The sequence below is a fragment of the Microtus ochrogaster genome, chromosome 8 (assembly GCF_000317375.1).
Source record: "Microtus ochrogaster isolate Prairie Vole_2 chromosome 8, MicOch1.0, whole genome shotgun sequence".
NCBI classification, from domain to species: Eukaryota; Metazoa; Chordata; class Mammalia; order Rodentia; family Cricetidae; genus Microtus; species Microtus ochrogaster.
Window position 1 is genome coordinate 10150080 of NC_022015.1, and position 19739 is coordinate 10169818.

A 19739-nucleotide genomic window follows, 5' to 3' on the forward strand; every position below is an offset into this window, starting at 1 on the left:
ATGAATACATTTTGTGTGTTGTTATTTCGGGCATAAGCTAGCTGGGCAAGCAGCCGGGGTGCTGGGGGTGCAGCCCCACCTCTCCTATTACTACAACATCAGGGCTAACCAGTCAACCTGTGTCAAAGTAATCCCGTCAATCACAAACTGAAGACCTGGCCAGGATGGGGACATTCAGTTCAATCCAGAATACTGGAACCTGTGTGAGCTGGTCTGCTGTCTCTTGGCCACTGAATAATTAAGGCCAGCTTGTTGAGAATCTCTGCCTGGAGGACTTCCTTTTGATGTGTGTTTCCATTTACTTTGGGTGAGATCTGTTCTAGATACCACTGCAAGACACCTTGGTGCTGAGTTCATACCGGGCAACAGGAATGCATTAGTGAATGCTCAGGGATGGGATCTTGCAGACAAAGGGGAACCTCCTGTGGCAGGCGTTACCATTCCAGGACCTCAGTGCTGTGAACAGAAGAAGCAGATCCAGCTACTGCAGTAAAAGTCACCATGTCACTGCTCTGGAGTAAAAGTCCTCTCCAGCTAGCCTCACTTGCTGATGCTTTCGGAAACAGCTCTCTGATCTTCACTTCCCTTAAAGTTGGGTTGATCTGCCCCTGGTCTGGGGAGGGTAAGCTTTACCTAGAGACTGCATGAGCTCCATTTGCTGGACTGTTGCAATGGCTTCCAGGATAAGTCACTTTCCTCTTCCACCACTCCCCAGGAGGAGGAGAAGGAACAGAGAAGAGCAGCAAGATGCTTATATCTGGGATTCAGTACATATTTCAAACCTAGCTTCATTTCTTGCCTGCTTTGACCTTGAAGAAGTTGCTCAGCTTCTTGGGGCCTGGATTCACCTTGGGCTCCATAGTTGATAGAGCAGAGAACATGCGTTCAGACAATGGCTGACACCCCGAGTCCACCTATCTCTGGACTCTGCCAACTGTCCTTCAATTATCTCTGCAGCCTTTTACATAGGGGTGAATAGTATGCCCATTTCCTGGGAGAGGAAACAGACTCTCAGAGAGAGAGAATTACTTCCTGCAAGATCATAGCTACATTAAGTAACAGGGCTGGAATTCAAACCCAGGTGTGTGCTCTTCAGTGCCCATGCCTCCATGATTCTCCAGATACAACTGTGTTCTATCACTCACAAGTGCCAGCCTGGTCTTGAGGCACTTTGATGCCCCGTGAGCTGACCCAGGAGACTAATTCTCAGTGAAGAAAATTTTTCTTAAAAAGGAATATAGGCTGTACTGCACACATCAAAGAACTTAATGAAATCTCTGCTACCCACTCTAATTCTCTAACGCCTTTTCATCCATTTAGAGCCGGAATGTCAGCGAACCGTTACAGATCATTTCAAACACTCCTCCCCATTCCCTAGGGATGCTGGCTGCTCTCCAAGGTGCTGAAAAGGACAGCCCCTTAATCCTCATTGTGCCAGTCTTACCCCAGGTGCCTCTCCATGCTCCCTGATGCCTCCGCATGCCTCATGGTGACTCCATTCTTCACTGTATCCCCCATTCTTCAGGGGGGTGCAGTGATTCCCCATCCCCCATTGTGTCTCTCCAGCAGCTCTGTGAGAGTTCAGGTCCCAGGGTACCCCACCACTACTGGGTGGGTACCACATCTGCACACAGTCTCTGTATGGATGCCATCACCAGACTGACTCCTGTCCCAGTAACTGAGTCATAAGGAGAACCATCCATCCATTCAAACTGTCCTTCCTGGGGTCCATTCACAGCAAGAAGGTAGAGAGGAAGACCAAATATTGGGTCAGCTCCAGTGTAGGGACAGTGTTATAGTAGTACTTCATGCCTGCTACCTTACATCAAAGTAATGTGTACTATTGTGAAGTATGCCTATACACTGTGTGAATATATGTCATTGTGATTGGTTAAATAAAGAAGATGACTGGCCAATAGCCAAACAGGATAAAGTTAGGTGGGAGAGCCAAACAGAGGATGCTGGGAAGGAGAAGGGTGGAGTCTGGAGTCCCAAGCAGATTCAGAGAGAAGCAAAATGGGCATGCTGTACTGAAAAAGGGTACCAAGCCACATGGTAAAACATAGATAAGAAATATGGGTTAATTTAAATGTAGGAGCTAGTAACAAGGCTGAGCTATTGGCTGATCATTTGTAATTAATAGTAAGTCTCCATGTCAGTTATTTGAGAACTGGTGGATGGGAAAGAAACAACTGTCTACATGCTATGACTGGCAGCACTGCTCTTCCCAGATGCCTTTGGTCCTTATCATGTGAACTTGACTCCCTTTGTCCTCACTGCCCTACACTGCAGGTAACATCATCTTCAGAAAACTGGCCCAGATCCATTAGTGTTAGCACTCAAACTCACGTGGTCCTGACTCCAGTCCCCAGCCTAAGCACTGTTCTTTCTCAGCTGCTGAGACTTACTCCTCCCCACCTCCTTTTATTCCAATGCCCGTGTTTTTCTCTCGTGCTCTGGAACTACACTGTTCAAACACAAGAGAAGTCCCGCCGGCAGTCTGATTGGTGCTGTAGTGAGTGTGCAGACCAACTGTGAGAAGAATGACACCGGCAGGGTGGGAGCAGGAGTCATGCCTCCTTTTATATTTATTCTGGTATTTACAACAGTACCTCTCGAAGCACAGATGATTCTGAGTCCTTTCTACACAGCGGAATAGCAGAGGTTGAGCTCAAGGCTTCCACTCTCTCCATCTTCCTTGCTCTGTGACCTGGGCACATTACCGAACCTTTCTGAGCCTCGGTTTCCCACCAATAAAGTAGAGTGAATATCCCAGAGAGGGCTGAGTGACTTTCAAAGTATGTGAATGGCAACATGGAGCCTGGTACACAGTGCCTGGCCCCTAAAAGAAAAGAAAGCCCTTTCTCTGTCTCGTTTGTTAGGGCTATTAAGTCTTACAATACACATTCTTTCCCCCTTTCTTATTTTTCTTTTCTCCTCTTTTATTTTCCTTCCTTCCTTCCTTCCTTTCTTCTCCTGAGACAGGGTTCTCTATGTAGCCTTGGTTGTCCTGGAACCCACTCTGTAGACCAGGCTGATCGTACAGAGATCTGCCTCTGTGCGGCCATTGAGATGTGTCTGCCTCTGCCTTCCAAGGACTGGAACTAAAGGTGTATGCCACTACCACCCAGCCTATAATACATATTCTTTAAATTATGATTTAAGGTAGATCTAACCTAACTTTATTTATGTATTTTTGTTGGTTAGGATGATTTTAATTAAAAAAAAAACCTCCAAAGTCTTTGGGAAATACTCTAAAACACAGTTAAAACTGAGCAAGAGTATTAGTTGTACATTCTAGTTGGCACACGGTGGTTAGTTACTTCAGCAGAAATTTCCACATGATTCCACACCCCTCCCCCTTTAGAAGTTCTTTCTAACAGGAGGACCTGGGAAAGAGGTAAGGAACTGGCATGGCGGCTAGTCTCGTCTTCACATTGCTACTTTAAGTGGCAATAGTCCTTGTACCACAGGTTCGTTTGGTCATTAATTTTATGGTGCTGGGGTTGGAGCTCAGAGCCTCTTGTGTGCTCTGCCAGTGTATCTCAAGTCTGTACTACATGGTCTTCCTAGATTTTTTTGTTTGTTTGTTTGAGGTTCTCGGGACTGAACCTAGAGCTGAGACAGGAAGCCTGAGCTCAGGGCCTTTCACGGTAAGGAATGAGCCCAGGCAACCAAAAGACATTTCATCTCCAAAGAAACAGAGTGGGTCTGGGAATTGCAGCCCAGTGATCTACTTTGTGCTGAGCCCTGGGTCCAGTGATGCTGAGGGAAAAAAAAAAAAGACCCTTGTTTATCTAACCACATTTTTGTTTTAGAAAATCCAAGTCAAAACAAAAGCCTTTTCTGGTCATTCTACATGTTCCGGTCACACCCACTTCCACGGCTAACAGGCAGGTCAGCGTCACAACTACCTCCAGGGCTAACTGAGATAGGTCAGTGTCACACTCATTTCCAGGACTAACTGGGACAGGTTGGTGTCTATGTGCTGGATGCATAACTGTGATCATCATTATTAAATCAAAGTGGAGCCTTGGGGGGAGCTTTTCCATGGGATCTGATAGCTGTGGCTTTCTCGCCACACCTCCCTGTGGTCATGAAGGCCAATCAAGATGTCGGCTGGGATGTCAGGAACACAGCTGTTCACCGGGTCATCACAAAGACATTCTCCTTCCAGCTGTGGATGTAGGAAGCACAGCAGCAGTCAGCACCATCCCTTCCACAGGATGAAGTCTAAAACAAGCTTGTTAATGTTTCTGGACTACATAAAAAGAGCATGGGATGCTTTCCTCTTCTGTTCTCTTAGGATTTCAGTTAATTAACTAACTGTGTGTGTGTGTGTATGTGTGTGTGTGTGTGTGCCTGAGGGTGTGCACATATGCATGATGGTTGTGCATATCTGTGTATCTGTGCAGCAACCAGAGAGTCATCCTCTGCCACTCTCGGAATGATATTCCTTTGAGGCAGTCTATCCATGACCTTTTTGGCTAGACTGGAGGCCACAAGGCCCAACAATCATTCTGTCTGGCTATCCTTGAAACTGGGGCTATAGACATTTGCTGAGTCACCTGGGATGTTATGTAGATGCTGGGATTATGAACTCTGGTTTTCCCAGTTGTGAAGTGAGTGCCCTTAGCAACTGAGCCATCTCTCTAGTTCCTCCATCATTCTTAATTAGGTCAACCCTACATTGTCATCCACACCAGCTCAGAGAAAGACTCAGCACAACACTTACTACCACTTCAACCAAAAACACTTCTCTCTTCTCTCTCTCTCTCTCTCTCTCTCTCTCTCTCTCTCTCTCTCTCTCCTTTTCTTGAAAATTCAGCTCTAGGCTTGAACTTGCTTAGTCCACTCAGTGTCTTTTTGGAGGAGTCCTAGACTTGATTTTAAAAGTTCATTAACAAAGAAACGAGCGAGGGACCCTGATGTTTGCTCATTGTATAAAACAATGAAGAAATAGAGATGAAGGAATGAAAGGGCAGGCAGATGGGTGAATGGAGGGAAGGAAGTAGGAAGGGATAAATGGATAATAGATAAAAGATGGATGATGAATGGGTAGAAGGATATAGGGAAGGAAGGCTGAGCAGCTGGACACAGTAAAACAGACTCACAGGGGCTACAAGTCATTTATGTTAGGACTGTGCTTCATGTTACACAGCCATGAATTCATTGCATCCTCATAGCAAACTGGGACTGTAGTGGACATGACTGGTTGTCTGCCCCAAAGCCATTCCCACAGATGATTTCATCTCACTACTGTAAATATTATAGCCTAGAAAGCCATATTTCTTTCCCCAGTTCTCTTTGAAGCTAAAATTGCCAAAAGACCCAGTTCAAACACCTAGCTGAAAGGCACGGCTTCCAGGGAGCATCTACGAAGCATCTTCCCCCTGGTAGAAAAAGGAAGGTGTGTGGAGAAGGCTCTGGTCTCTGCTCTGCTCTTTCTGTTCAGAAACTTTCCTGAGGAACATCAAGGTAACTGCTTACCAAAGAGTGGTTCACCTATTGCCTTGATATCAGCGAGCTCAGAAGAAGCCATCAACCAAAGTCAGGAGCTCAGAGGAAGGATGTGAGGACAAGCAGACCAATGACAGCATAGGTCACACAGATGTCCACACAACAGACCCCCTGACAAGTGCTTCCCATCGTGTGAGAGGCGAACTTCAGTGCACCAGGGAAGTCATAGTGCACCGGTCCTGGACCGGAGGTCTATCCGCTCCCATGAGCATGCTCCAAAAGTCCGCCATTTTGTGGGGGTGTCCACTATGGAGGATATCTCACCCGGAGTGGAGGTCAGAGCACGAGGTCGTGCTTTCCACTTTGTTGAGGAAAGATCTCTCTTGTTTCTGCTTTGTTGATAACTCAAGGGAACCAACCTGCAAGCTTCCAGGCAGTTCTGTCTCTACCTACCACCTCACACAAGGAGTGCTGGATACAGACTGTGTCAGATGCAAATGTATCTGTCGCCCCGCCCCTCTGTCCCGCGGGGGGGGGGGGGCAGGTTCTGAGGCTCAAACTACACTAGCCAGGCTTGTATCACTGGCGCTTTTCCCTACCAGGCCACCTTCCTGACCCACCTCTTCCCATTCCACACATGTTTATCAGGTCAGCTGTTTCACCAGATCAAGAGCGCCGATGCCCTGCAGTGCATGGCACAAACCTGGCGACTATAAAGATGATTCTCCCAGCATGCTCTTTGCTCCCACTGCTGAGTTATTTCCCCTCCATTCCACCCAGATAACTTCAATGACAACTTGGGCTGGGTAAAAAGGAACTTCCGTGATCTGAACCAGAAGCCAGATGGAGACATCAGACTCCAGTCCTTTTCCCAAGGGGCACTTGGCTAGGCCACAGAGGCCCGGGCAGTCCACTCACCCGTAAATGGAGGTCAGCCTGGCAGATTTCCTGCCAACAGTGAACTGAGAGTCCTGCAGGTCGGCTTCGGCCCAGGTCTTGTTGATGGGGTAGAGTCTGTAGCAATGACCTTTGAACCCTCTCCAGAACAGGGGACACAGCAGGGGCATCTGGGGCACCTCTGAGAGGGTTGAGGAGAGAAAACGGAATGGGAGGAAGATTGGTGGTGCTCATGTTGTCTCTGTGACTTATTACATATTTTTAAAAAGTGAAACACATCCATTATGATTAACACAGTTCTGCATCTGAAGTCTAAAAATACATGTACACCCCAGGGCTACCTAAAAAAGACCCTATATCAAACAAACAAACAAACAAACAAACAAACCAAAAAAGAGTTATTTTAATTATTTATGCATCATGTATGTGAGTATGCTGGGTCTGTGCAGGCGCCACGTTGTGACAGGGTCTACTGAGCCCAACGGGGGCGCTAGCTCCCTTGCTGCTGGAGTTACAGGTGGCTGTGAACCATCACATGGGTGCTGGGTCGGAACCTGGGTTTTCTCTTAAGTGGTGAGCCGCTTCTGCAGCCCCTATTAAGATTGTTTTAAATAGTTCATGAATAGCCCTTATGTAGCCCTTCTAGAGTTTAATAACTGCCTTATCTTTGGATAATTAGATTTCTTCCTCCCTTCATTCCTTTGTTTGTTCCTTCCTTCCTCCCTGCCTCTCTCCCCCTTTCTTCTTTCCTTTCTTCCTTCATTTGTTCGTTCCTTCCTTCCCTCCCTTTCTCTCTCTCCTCCCTCCCTCCCTCCCTCTCTCCTTTCTTTCTTCCTCTCTTCCTCCCTTCTTTTCTAGATAAAAAGCTACTAGTAATAAAACTGAGACACCAGTTTCATGCCTCAAGCTTTGTCGGTGTTTCTCTCTCTCCTACCTCCCTCCCTCCCTCTCTTCTTTCTTCCTTCCTCTCTTCCTCCCTTCTTTTCTAGATAAAAAGCTACTAGTAATAAAACTGAGACACCAGTTTCATGCCTCAAGCTTTGTCGGTGTTTCTGATGGTTTTCCTGATGGTTTTCCGGGGAGAGACTTGGATGGCTTTGATACAATTTCTAAATTACCTCCTGAACGCAATTTCCCCTCCCACTGCCATGGCTGAGGGCAGCCATCTCACTTGCTCGTCCTGACTGCCATCATTTCCTGGGGAATCTTTGCAAATTTTATAAGCAAGAAATGGTGCCTTGTTTCAATAAGCAATTCCAGGCTATCTGGCAAGTGCGTGCATTTACTGATAAGCTAGAAGCAAGACTTTGTATCTTTTGCCCTCCACACTGCTAGGGTTAGGATCAGTTGTTAATTGTGAAAAGCAACACATTGAAAACAACAACAAGGTCATGGTGTTTGAGATGATAAATTTCTCTCAAGTCTTGGCTCCTCTTCAAATTTCTTGTGGGTGTTGTTCTTGGACACAGAAGTCGGTTGTTGGGAGAGACCGACAATTGAGGACCTTCCATCCACTAGGTTGGGAGACCCATGCGGTGAGCAGTGGTCCCTGGTCACCTACGTGCTGGTCAGTGAGCAGTGGTCCCTGGACACATATGACCTACTGGTCAGTGAACAGGGATCCCTGGACATCTGCATACTGGTCAGTGAGCAGTGGTCCCTGGTCACCTCTGTGCTTGTCAGTGAGCAGTGGTCCTTGGTCACCTACATGCTGGTCAGTGAGCAGCGGTCCCTGGACATGCACAAGCTGGTCAGTGAGCAGTGGTCCCTGGTCACCTCCGTGCTGGTCAGTGAGCAGTGGTCCCTGGTCACCTACGTGCTGGTCAGCTTTGTGTTTGACCCGCCATGAATGAGAGGCACATTTTCTTCTTCCTCGGGTGTCCAATTGGCAGACACCTGGAGTCTCTTTTGTAACCACCCAGAGGCACAGAATCTCTGCCTTCAAATCACCACCATAGTCGACAGACTCTGAGAATCATAGCACAGTGACTAGGGGCTGAGAGACGGATCAGTGGGTAAAGTACTTGCTCTGCAACCGTGAGGACCCGAGTTCAGATCCCCAGCAGCCACAGAAAAAGCTCAGTCTGGTGATGCATGCCTACAGTCCCGGCGCTGGGGGTCGGGGAGGGGCATCTAAGAGACAGGCAGGTCTTTGGGGCCTGCTTACCACCCGGTCTAGCTGAATAGGTGAAGCTTCAGGGTTACTGAGGACCCTGTCTCAAAAAGGACCCGGCATTGTGGCACACGCCTTTAATCACAACACTCAGGAGGCAGAGGCAGATGAATCTCTATGAGTTCAAAACTGGTCTGGTCTACATAGTGAGTTCCAAGCCAAGAGACCCTGACCACCCCCCTCCCTAAAAAAAGAAAAACGAACATGGAGAATAACAACTCTCTTTCACACACATTCATAGAGCATTTGTTTATTTGTGTGTGTGTGTAGGTGCACATCCGTATGGGGGTCAAAGGACACCTTCAGGTGCCATCCTCAGGAACGCCATCCACTTCCTTTGAGACAGGCTCTCATTGGTCTGAATCTTGCCAATGAGGCTGGGCTGGTTGGCCAATGAGCCCTAGGGATGCCCCTGTCTCTGCCTCCCCAGTGCTGGGATTACAAGTACAGCTACTACACCTGTTTGTTTAAACGTGGTTTCTGGGGGGACTGAACTCAGATCCTCATGGTTTCAAGGTACCTGCCTCCCCCCACATGGAGCACTTATGATCGGCCAAACGGGCAGAGAGAAACCGAGGCTTCAACAAGATCGGCCTGGCAGGAAAGTGGCAGAGACCTACTGGTCACAAAGACTTCCTCTGAAGCATCACATCCTGTTTCCTCACAGGACATCAGCAGGCTGGGGAGGGCAGGATCCCAGAGCTTGCACCTTCTGCTTTCATCCAGGTTGACTCATCTCCTACCATCCTCAAATACCTAATCAGACCTTTGTGGGCTTGTCTCTTGCCTTAACTTTGGCTAATTCTTGCTTCTCTTCTAGTCTCAACTGCAAGGTGGCTTTGAGTACTGTCTTAGTCAGGGTTTCTATTGCTGTGATGGAACACCATGACCAAAAGAAAGCTGGGGAGGAAAGGGTTTATTCAGCTCACACTTCCACATTGCTGTTCATAACCAAAGGAAGTCAGGACAAGAAGGCAAACAGGACAGGATCCTGGAGGCAGGAGCTGAGGCAGAGGCCATGAAGGGGTGCTGCTTACTGGCTTGCTTGCTCATCATGGCTTGCTCAGCCTGCTTCCTCATAGAACCCAGGACCACCAGCTCAGGCATGGCCCCAGCCACACCTGGCATGGCTCTCCCCCATCAATCACTAATTAAGAAAATGCCTTAAGGCCAGATCTTATGGAGGCATTTTCTCAGTTGAGGTTCCCTCCTTTCAGATGACTCAAGCTTGTGTAAAGTTAACATAAGACCAGCCAGCACAGGTCCCACCAGGAGGGAATCTCTGGTACGTGCCTATGCCCTCTGGCTCCCATCTGCACCCAGGATTTTTGTCCAGTGTCATCCCTGATTGGTCAGTAGTTACTTCTCCCAGAATCTCAGCACACAGAGGGTATTGTGAGACTAAGAGTCAATCATTTTTATTTCATTTCTAATTATGGGGGTGTTTACATGCATATAAATGTAGTCTCCATGGAGGCCAGAAAAAGGCATTGGAACCCCTAGAGCTGGAGTCACGGGCAGATGTGAGTCACCTGATGTGTGTGCTGAGGCAGGAACTGAACTTGGGTCCTCTGAAAGAGCCCTAAGCTTAACTTCTGCAACATCTCTTTAGTTCAGGTTACGAATGAATACAAGCATGCAAGAATGTATTCAAACACCACTGAAGGTTAGTTGGCCGATCTGAGTTTTCCAGATTGTTCTGCACTATCATGGAATGAGCAAAATAGCATGGCTCTGAGTCTCGGTGGCCACACAGACTCTTGGGAACACTTACTCAATTACCCATGTTTGAAACCTGGGAACTGCTGGTCTGTAAGTAGGAAGATGAAGCCTATAAAAGAAACTTCCTTCTTCTGTCCTTCCTCCTCCTTCCCCTCTTTTCCTCTCACCTTTCCGTCTCTCCTCTTTTCTCTCCCTTTCTCTTCTCTTTCCCTTCATTTCTCTTGTCCTTCTCCCCTTTATTCCTGCCTTGGACAGAGCTTGGCAAAGAGGAATTAACTAAACGAAGGGTAGCTGGGCAGGAAGAGGAGGAGGTAAAAGCCCTTGGTCTCAAAGCCTTTCTCCCCAAGGCGGAAAATACTGCCGAAGCTACTCTGCATCTTCCCAATCTGGTCCCTCTGAGGTTTCCCCTCCACTCAGGAAAAGGAGTTTCTGCATGCCTGGGTTGAAATAGACCGGAAAATGGGACCGTGACAGGTCACTGCCCAATTGCTCTCCTTCTATCCAGGCAAGCAAAAACCTTTAATCGAAGGGTTGGGAGCCACAAGAATGAGCTCCTTCCTAGCTGGCTGGTACTTCCCCTCTCCCTTGGCCTCTCAGAGCTAAGAACCTTAGAGGTGAAGGGCTTTCATCAATTTGACCCCTGACCAGCCTTTGCTAGTCTGTCTATCTTTACAGGCACACTGCTGGATTTGTATATCGACCTTTAGAAAATGGTGGTAATTCAATAACCAGAACCACTTGCTGTGTACCAGGCACTGTGCTAAGTGCTTTGAACATATTAATTTAATCTTTATATCCTACCAGGTAGGCACCATAATCATTGCTATTTTACAAAGAAACTCAGAACACAACAAGGTTGGCTACCTTGTCAAGGTCGCAGAATTGCTCGGAGGTAGCCTATGGAGCCCAAGACTTACTTACTTTCTTTCTTTCTTTCTTTCTTTCTTTCTTTCTTTCTTTCTCTCTCTCCTTTCTTTCTTTCTTTCTTTCTTTCTTTCTTTCTTTCTTTCTTTCCTCCCTCCCTCCTTCCTTCCTTCCTTTCTAAGAGAGAGAGAGAGAGCACAGAAATAATGATGTCATTAATATTTAACTGCGGATGTGAATCTTGCAGGCAAAATTGGAAACTTGCTATTTGTTTGCTTCTTTGAGGAAAAAGAATTAATGGCTCTCTGGTCCCTGACAGAAAGGACCTCACAAGTAGTTAGGACAGAGTCCCACAAGAGGTGCCCAGATGGGTGATGGCAAGGGTTGTCCCTGGAGCATCTAAACAGCACATAAGTCAGACTTGAAGATCTGAGGGGCTTCCTGGAAAAGGACCTGGACGATGTTAAGAGTCAGAGACTGTTCCAGGCAGAGGGCATGGCTCAGGCAGAAGGTGTGGCGCAGGCAGAGGGCGTGGCAGATATCATGGTGCAGGCAGAGGGCAAGGTGCTGGCAGAGGGCAGAGGGCAGGGCCCAGGCAGAGAGGCATGGCCAGGCAGAGGGCAGAGGGCATGGCGTGAGCAGGGGGTGTGGCAGAGAGCATGGCGCAGGCAGAGGGCGTGGCCCAGGCAGAGGGCGTGGCCAGGGCAGAGGAAGGAGTATGTGGGGAACTGAGAGAAGTTCAACAGGGTTAAGAATCTGAGAAGGAATCCAAGGTGAGGCTGGAGGGAGCTAGGGGGATAGTGGGAGAGAGGCAGACAGGAGATTCAGGGAAGGAGGAGAAGGCTTGTTGCTCAGGAAACCGAGAAGCCAAACTGCATGGTCTTTTTCTCAATTAGCAGCAGCCACGGGCTCCCAGCTGGGGGTGTAGGGGGAGTCAAAGCCCTTGGGAGATGAGCTTGTTCTGGGATGAAAACACATCCGTGGAATCCAGCTCTCCCACTTTGCAAGAATAAATTGTCACCTTCCCACTCAATCTGGCTGTGCGCTCCCTGGCCCCGCTCCAGCCGCCCACAGATGCAACACTCTGCTCTCTACTGCCTCCTGCAGATGCACTGCTTTGCTGCCGCAGCCTCCTGCCAAGATCAGCCTGGGAACCAGACAAGGAGAGGAGGTGGGGAGGCCCTGAGGCCACCTTTGCCTTCCCGCCCCTTCCCACAGTGGCTCCCAACCCTCCTGGGAGCTAAAGGGAAGTGGCTTCCAGACTCCAGCGAGGTGGAGGGCTGGCTGCTTTTATCACCCATCTATTGCCTGCCTGGTCTCAATTCTTGGCAGTCCTTAAAGCAAGCCTTGCTAATTTCATCTTGAGCTCTGCCTTGTCCTCTCTGAGACACGATGGACCGAAACTATTGTTAAGATTGATCCTAGCAGGGGTCATTTACCGGGTGCTTAGTGCTTGATTCCTGAGGCCAGCCTAGGAGTGATATTAGATTTGTACCCACTTTGTAGACAAGGATTGGAGAGGCTGCCACTTGCTATCAGGTTTGTGACTCTCTGAAACTCCCAAGCTCTTTAGTGCTGCTGGAAGACATGGTTCCACGCTCATGGCTCTGTGGCTCATCGGCAGAGTAAGCATAGTTGACCTTCATACCTACAGTCTCTGTTCCATGAGTTTAACAATAGTGGAAAGAAAACGTCTGGGGAGGCACCGCCCTCGGGCTGAACACAGACTTCTGGGTGCTGAGAATCATGCCCGGGCATTTGCATAGGCAAACCCTCTACCTAGGTTCCAGCTTCTGGTGTTTTGAGATAGGGTCTTGCTCTGTAGCTCAGGCTGGCCTTGGATTTAAGATTCTCTTGTCTAAGATTCCTAAGTGACGTAGTTGGGGGTGGGGCGCTTTTCTTTCGTGTCATCCTTCTTGACACAATGCACCTCAGAACTCAGGAAATGGGCACTGGTTATATGCGACTTCTGTGTCCTTCTACAGGAGGGACCCCAGTATCTGAGAATTTTGGCATCCACAGGAATGCTGGAACCAATCCCCTGCAGATGGCTGAGGGACCACAGTATGTTAGACATCAAGTTTAACCAAGATTTAATTAAAGACATCAGCATTTACTGGGTTCCTATATGTCCCTAAGTTAAGTGTATACGCTCATGATGTTCCCACATGGTATAAGTTGTCATATGCTAAGGAGTATTCCAAAGTATGTGTAGCGTGTCCTTTGATGACAGAGGAGGAGCAAGAATGGCCAGAGCCTCTGAGGCATGCTCCAGGATTGGGTTACTCTAGGAGGAAGGACATCCAGTTGCTTGAGCCTCTGTGCTCCTGTTTAGGAGCTCGGGCTCTGACACCAGATGGCCCTGATTGGAAACTCTGCTCCCGAGCCTGTTGAATCTGCAAAATGGGCATGGGTGGGACTGGGCAGAGGCTCAGTGGGTAAAGTGCCATCTGTGTAAGCATGAGGACTGGAGTTCATAAGATCTCCAGCACCAAAGGGGGAAAAAAACAGGCACAGTGACATGTCTCTGTGATCTCATTGTTGGGAGTTAGAGACAGGCAGATCCCTGAAACTCATTAGCCAACTAGCCTAGCTGAATCAGTGAGTTCCAGGAGCAGCGAGAGACCCTGCCTCAAAAACAAAAATAAAGGGCTGGAGAGATGGCTCAGAGGTTAAGAGCATTGCCTGCTCTTCCAAAGGTCCTGAGTTCAATTCCCAGCAACCACATGGTGGCTCACAACCATCTGTAATGGGGTCTGGTGCCCTCTTCTGGCCTGTGGGCATACACACAGACAGAATATTGTAGATATAATAAATAAATAAATATTTAAAAAAAATAAAAATAAATAAGACACCAAATGTCAATCTCTGATCTCTACAAAACAACATTCAACGTGCATGTGTGTGTGTGTGTGTGCGTGTGCACACGAGAGTGCGAGCGTGCATGCGCGCGTGTGCGCGCACACACACAGTGGGCTTGGATGAGTCCTTATTTCTCCGGAAAGATGCCTAGGCAGAGGGAGCACCATAACAGACCTCAAGTATTACCATAGCAGAAGCAGTCTGAGCCCCAGAACCTTCCAGCAGCAAAGAAGACAATGCCGTATTTCTGGAGGGTCGGGAGAAAGTTGAGTAAGTGGTTTGACTGATTGCTACATCTACACTTTGAGGCTCTGCAGAGGCAGGAGCTGAGTTTAGATAACTTTGCTCTGGATTCAGGAGCTGGGGGAAGTAACCAGCAATGGCTGAAGAATCCTAATAGCACTTACCTTTGTTACTGCTATTAGATTCTAGCTCTAAGTACTTCCCTTGCTGGAATCCACAGAAACAATGAAATCAAAGGCAATTTCAGAGGAAAGCCTGGGGGAAGTCTAGTTTGGCTAAATGCCACAGGCATGTTTGAAGGACTTTTTTTTCCCCCCAGGAAATCCAGGACTGATGGGGAGCCAGTCTGTGCATAGATTAGCACGCTTAGGGGATGGATAATGACAAGTAGGAGCTGTAGGAGAATTGATGGGTTCCCTGCATTGCTTTGTATAGAATAGCTGGGGATATCCAGAAGAGGAAGGAAATCAAGTTCATCCAACACAAGAGGATTTTGGGGTGCTCATCCACTCTTAAGGTCTGCAAGGAACCAAGGAAACCCTACTAAGTCCTTTCTAGTCACCCAGCAGTGCATGCTCTCAATGTTGTGTGTCAGGCTCTCTAGGTTGATATAATTTTCCCAGAGTCCCAGTCTGCTCGGTGGGGAGTCTGGGGAATGCAATTGGTGCTGTATGAGCAGTGATGATCCTGCTCAGCAGTCTGCGGCCTCAGTTTCCCCGCTGTAGATCTGTCAGTCTGCAGCCTCAGTTTCCCTGCTGTAGACCTTGGTCATTCTGCAGTAGGGGGAGATCAGTTCCCCCGCTGTAATAGGGAAGGGTTGAGTGGAATGCATTTCTAAGTCAGAGGTCTCCAAGATGGCTGGGTTTCATATGATCCTGTATCTATAAAAGAGGGTGGCACATGGGGACGGGTGTGTTGCCTCGGAAGTTCCTGCTTCTGGTGAATCCTGTTTGCCACGATGAAACTCTCCTGCCTTTATCATCATAACACCAGCAACCCCAATGTCAGGGGTGTCACAAGAAAAAAATGCTGTTTTTTTTTTCAAATGTTCGTCATGCAGTCAGCACCTCATGTGCACTGTAATTCCATTATCATCCCCCCTCTGGTGTGCATGTGCGTGTGCGTGCATGAGGGTGTGTGTGTACGCATGTGTGTGTGGATGTGCATGTGTGCACTCGAGCCTGTGTGTAGTGAGATGTTCATGTGTGGGTGCAGAGTGGATTTGGATGTATAAGTGATTGAAGTTGGGTTTCTACCTCTGTCCCTCTCCATCTTGTCTTTGAACACGGGGTCTCTCACAGGACTGCAGCTCACTGGTTGAGCTGGGCTGGCTGACCAGCAAGTCCCGGGCATCTTCTTGGCTCTGCCCGGCTCTGTGATTACAGGCACACTGTGGAGCCAGGCTTTTTACCAGGCACTCGGAAGAAAACTCAGCTCCTTATGCTGTACGACAAGCACTTCCAGCCATGGGCTGAGGGACAAGTTTCTGCAGTTTCAGGCCCCAGTCTATGGATTCTGCCATCACAGCCCGAGCTGGCTATATATACCCAGAGAGCTTGGGTAGAAGCGAAGCCCCCAGGCTGGGCCAGGTGAGGCAAGGCTACCCACCTCCCTACCAGGGGATTGCCAAACAAATAAACAGAAGAGTGGTTAGTGCCATCAGAATTTCAGATAAATAAATAATTTTTTGTATAAATTTGCTCATGAAATAACTGAGGTACACACTTAGACTAACAAAGGTTTCACTGGTACCTATTTACTGGTGTTTTTTGTTTGTGGGCTTGTTTTCAAGACAGGGTCTTTCTATGCAGCCTTGGCTGGCCTGGCACTCGCTCTGTAGAACAGGCTAGCCTTAAACTTACAGAGCTCCACCTGTCTCTGCCTTCTGCATGCTGGGATTAAAGGTGTGTGCCACCACCACCTGAGTTATTTACTGGCATTTTAACTGGTAACTCTGAGCACCCCACAGGCCTTATGACAATCTCCATCTGGAGAGTCCTTTTAAACGGGGATGAAAAGGACCGGTCTCCACCACAGGTTTCCTGAAAGATTACATAAACCCATAACGAAAAGTATTTAGAACTATGCTGATATATAGTAGGGGATTTGTGAGTCTTGCCTCACAAATGTGCTGTTTGTGTCTAAACACACAGACACACATATGTGTATATGTGTATTTAGGAGAGCAACACACATGTACCGCAGGCTAGCCTGTCACTTCATCTGTAATCCATCGGACTTTGAACTCTCTAGCCTCTTAACTCAGCCTCCCAAATGCTGGGTTTACAGATGTGGACCACTGCTCCTGGCATTAGTGGATCTTTTAAACAATGCTTGAAAAGCACTTGGTGGAGGTTTCAGATAAGAGCCTCAGGCACATGGGCACAAGGAGATGCAAGATGCCCCCCAACCCGAGAGCAGTTCCCTGGCCTTAGCGTTCCAGCCTACCCTTTGCAATATGGAAGAATTCAAACTCACTGGCTGTCCCTTGTCCCCCCAATGGCATATATGGAGGTCATGTGCCTGAGGTTGATAAGTCTTAGTTCCTGGGGACATCCCACAAAGTCCAGAGAGACGGATATCGCTGGAGTCAGGCTGCCGGGGAGACCAGGAGAGGGACAACTGTATCTGTCCCACACGTCTGTTTCCAGTGCATGTGTATCTGAAAGTTCTCTGGGAATGGTTGGCATTGCCACGGCTGGAGTGGGAGGAGGGTCCCAGAAATCAGATTTTGAACAAAAATGCCATTTTCCTTTTCCCCATGGTGCCAGGTACTGTGCTAAATACTTTCTCCACAGCCGGGAGAAAGCGGTCATCTTACAACCCACCCCCACCATTCTGGAGCAGGAAGCAGGAGGATCGAGATTTCAAGACCAGCCTAGGACAGTAGCAAGATCCTGTCTCAAAAATAAATGACTGAATAACAAAAGTTTAAAGGGAGAGAGAAGGGGGGGGAGGGAAGGAGGGAGAGAGGGAGGGAGGGAGGAAGGGAGAGAGAGAGGGAAGGAAGGAGGGAGGAAAGAAGGGAGAGAGAGAGGGAAGGAAGGAGGGAGGGAGTCAATCTCCCAGGTTACACAGCCTGTAAACTGCAAAGCTGGGATTTAAACTTTAAGGGGCCATCTTAGCCCCCCAGCACCCCACCCCTCTCAGTATTCCTGTAGTCCAGACAAGCTGGCCTCACTATTGGGTCCTCAAGTCTGGAAGTGACCTCCTGCAACCTGCCTCGCCCCTGGCCCCTGTGCTCACCTGAGTGGATACTGATGTCGGTGTGTGGAAATGCCCGTGCAGACAGGAGGGCCAGGATGGCCACAGTACCTGAGGGCTCTTCTAGGTTTAGGCAAAGCCTCCAGCAGGTCTGGCCCACGGCGGCATAGACCCCAGCCCCTCTCCCTCCTGACTCTCCCTCCACTCCTCTGCATCACTGAGCACAAAGCCCAGTGACATCTAAGAACAGAGCAGAGCTCTAGCCCCCTGGGAGCCCCTGAGCCTCCTGGGTTCCCAGCTCTGAGTCATGCCACCTTGTTTCTGAGCTTCAGTTTCTGCCTCTGTCAGACGGAGATCATGAAGTGGCCTGTGTTCCAGCTTGTCCACCAATCACCTCTGTCCTCTTGGGTGAAAAACCTCACAAAAGCTGAAAATACAAGGTGAGGTTGATTAGGTTGATTACACCCCAGCCATGGAACTAATCTGCGTGGTCCACATAATGTCTTAAAATTAATATAAAAACAGGGCTGGTTCAGGACATGTCACCAAGCCTGATGACCTGAGACTTGCATGGACGCACGCGATGGAAGGGAGATCTGACTCCTGCAAGTTTTCCTGACTTCCAGCACACACACACATACACACCACACACCACACATTGATGTCAGAATATAAAAATCAGGAGGCTTTTGGCTAAGGGACAATTTCTGTCTCCTGCTGCAAATCTGAAAACTGGATGAGACTCGGTCCCCATTTCTGCAGCAGAATCGCTACCCAGAGGTAAGGACGGCCCACATCAGGAGGACTTTACGAACCCAGGTTTACCAAAGTCTTGTCCACTAGTCTGATGTTGAGGCCACCAAGGTTTCTCCAGCGGCTTGCAGGGTTAAAGGAGGCATCCGTGGAAGGGTTATACAATGAGTGATAAATGTCACAGTGGTCATCCTTGGAGCCCAGCTCTGCTGTGTGGTTTGTTTATTCTTCAAAGTCTTAAAGCCCTCTGGTGTTTCTATCAGGATTTCACTGCATGTAGGAGGGTTTCTATTCCTTTCATTATACATATGTATGTTCATGTGGCCTGGGCAGGTGGAAGCCTGAGGCTGGTGTCAAATGTCTCCTTTAATAACTCTTCCCTGACTTTACTTTTAGAGACAGGGTCTCTCTCTGAACCAGGAGTCCGTCGAGGCTGCTAGACTGGCTGGCCAATGAGCTTTAAGAATTCTTCTTTCTTCGACTCTGGGATTACTGGTATGTGGCTGAACATCTTTTTACATGGGTGTGGAGATTCAAAGTCAAGTACTTTACCAACAGAGTCAAGTCCCCAGCCCCAGAACCCCTCTTTGTGAAAACAATAATTGTTCTGGCTTCTAACCTGTGTGTTCTCAGGCAGGTCACTTTTCCTTCCATCTCATTAACAATAAGTGGTATGTATCTCCAAGAGATTAAATGAAATTCATTCCTTTGCTTACACTATTTTTTAATCTTGGAATTTTTATAGCCCTGGCCTGAAATTCATGATCCTTCTCTGTCAGGCTCCCCAGAGCAGGGATGACAGGTACGTGCCACCACAGCCAGGTGTTTATTCTGTTTAGCATGGATGCTGGCCTGGAGAAGATGCTGCTATTATTGAGCTGGATCTCCTGAGAGACTTACCCTGGCACCAGCTGCACCCTCTCCATTTTGTATGCCCCTTATCCTCCCCCAAAGTGTGCTGCAGGATTCTCTGACACTTCACGTAACTGGCATTCGTGAGTAAGATGGGAATATGTCAACTTGGTTTCCTAGTCACTCATTTTCCCTCTGGAACCCCCACTGCTAAGCTTGTGAGGAACAACTTAGCTCTCACCCACACAGCATGCTTTGCCCCACTGGAATGAGCACTGAAGTGTGCCAATGCATGACTCAGCACTCAGGCTCAACTCAGGCCCAACTCCAGCTCACAGCAAGTCTGGGGTATACCAGTTGTCTCACGACCATTGTATTAGGGTAACTGCCAAAGCATGCATATTTATTCAGAACTAGTGAACATTTAGTGCATGCTTATAAGAGGGCTGACATTACTGTGAATATAAATGTTAGTGTGGACCGGGCAGTGGTGGTGCAGGCCTTTAATCCCAGCACTTGGGAGGCAGAGGTAGGTGGATCTTTATGAGTTCAAGGCCAGCCTGTTTTACTGTGCAAGTTCTAGGACAGGCTCCAAAGCTACAGAGAAACCTAATCTCAAACAACAACAAAAAATGTTAATGTGTGACTATCAGTCTGCACCATTGACTTGACTGGATTTGGAACCACTTAGAAGACACATTTCTGAGTG

At 48.3% G+C, this 19739-nt stretch overlaps 1 protein-coding gene across 1 annotated transcript; it reads right to left on the minus strand.

Moving 5' to 3' along the window:
• Positions 1–376: 376 nt before the first annotated feature.
• Positions 377–19104, minus strand: Clec19a (C-type lectin domain containing 19A). The gene is given in 9 exon segments (XM_005372513.1): positions 377–456; positions 1603–1641; positions 1644–1682; positions 1685–1721; positions 4085–4155; positions 4158–4185; positions 6387–6536; positions 11907–11988; positions 19079–19104. Coding segments are annotated over 9 exon segments (552 nt in total).
• Positions 19105–19739: the final 635 nt, after the last annotated feature.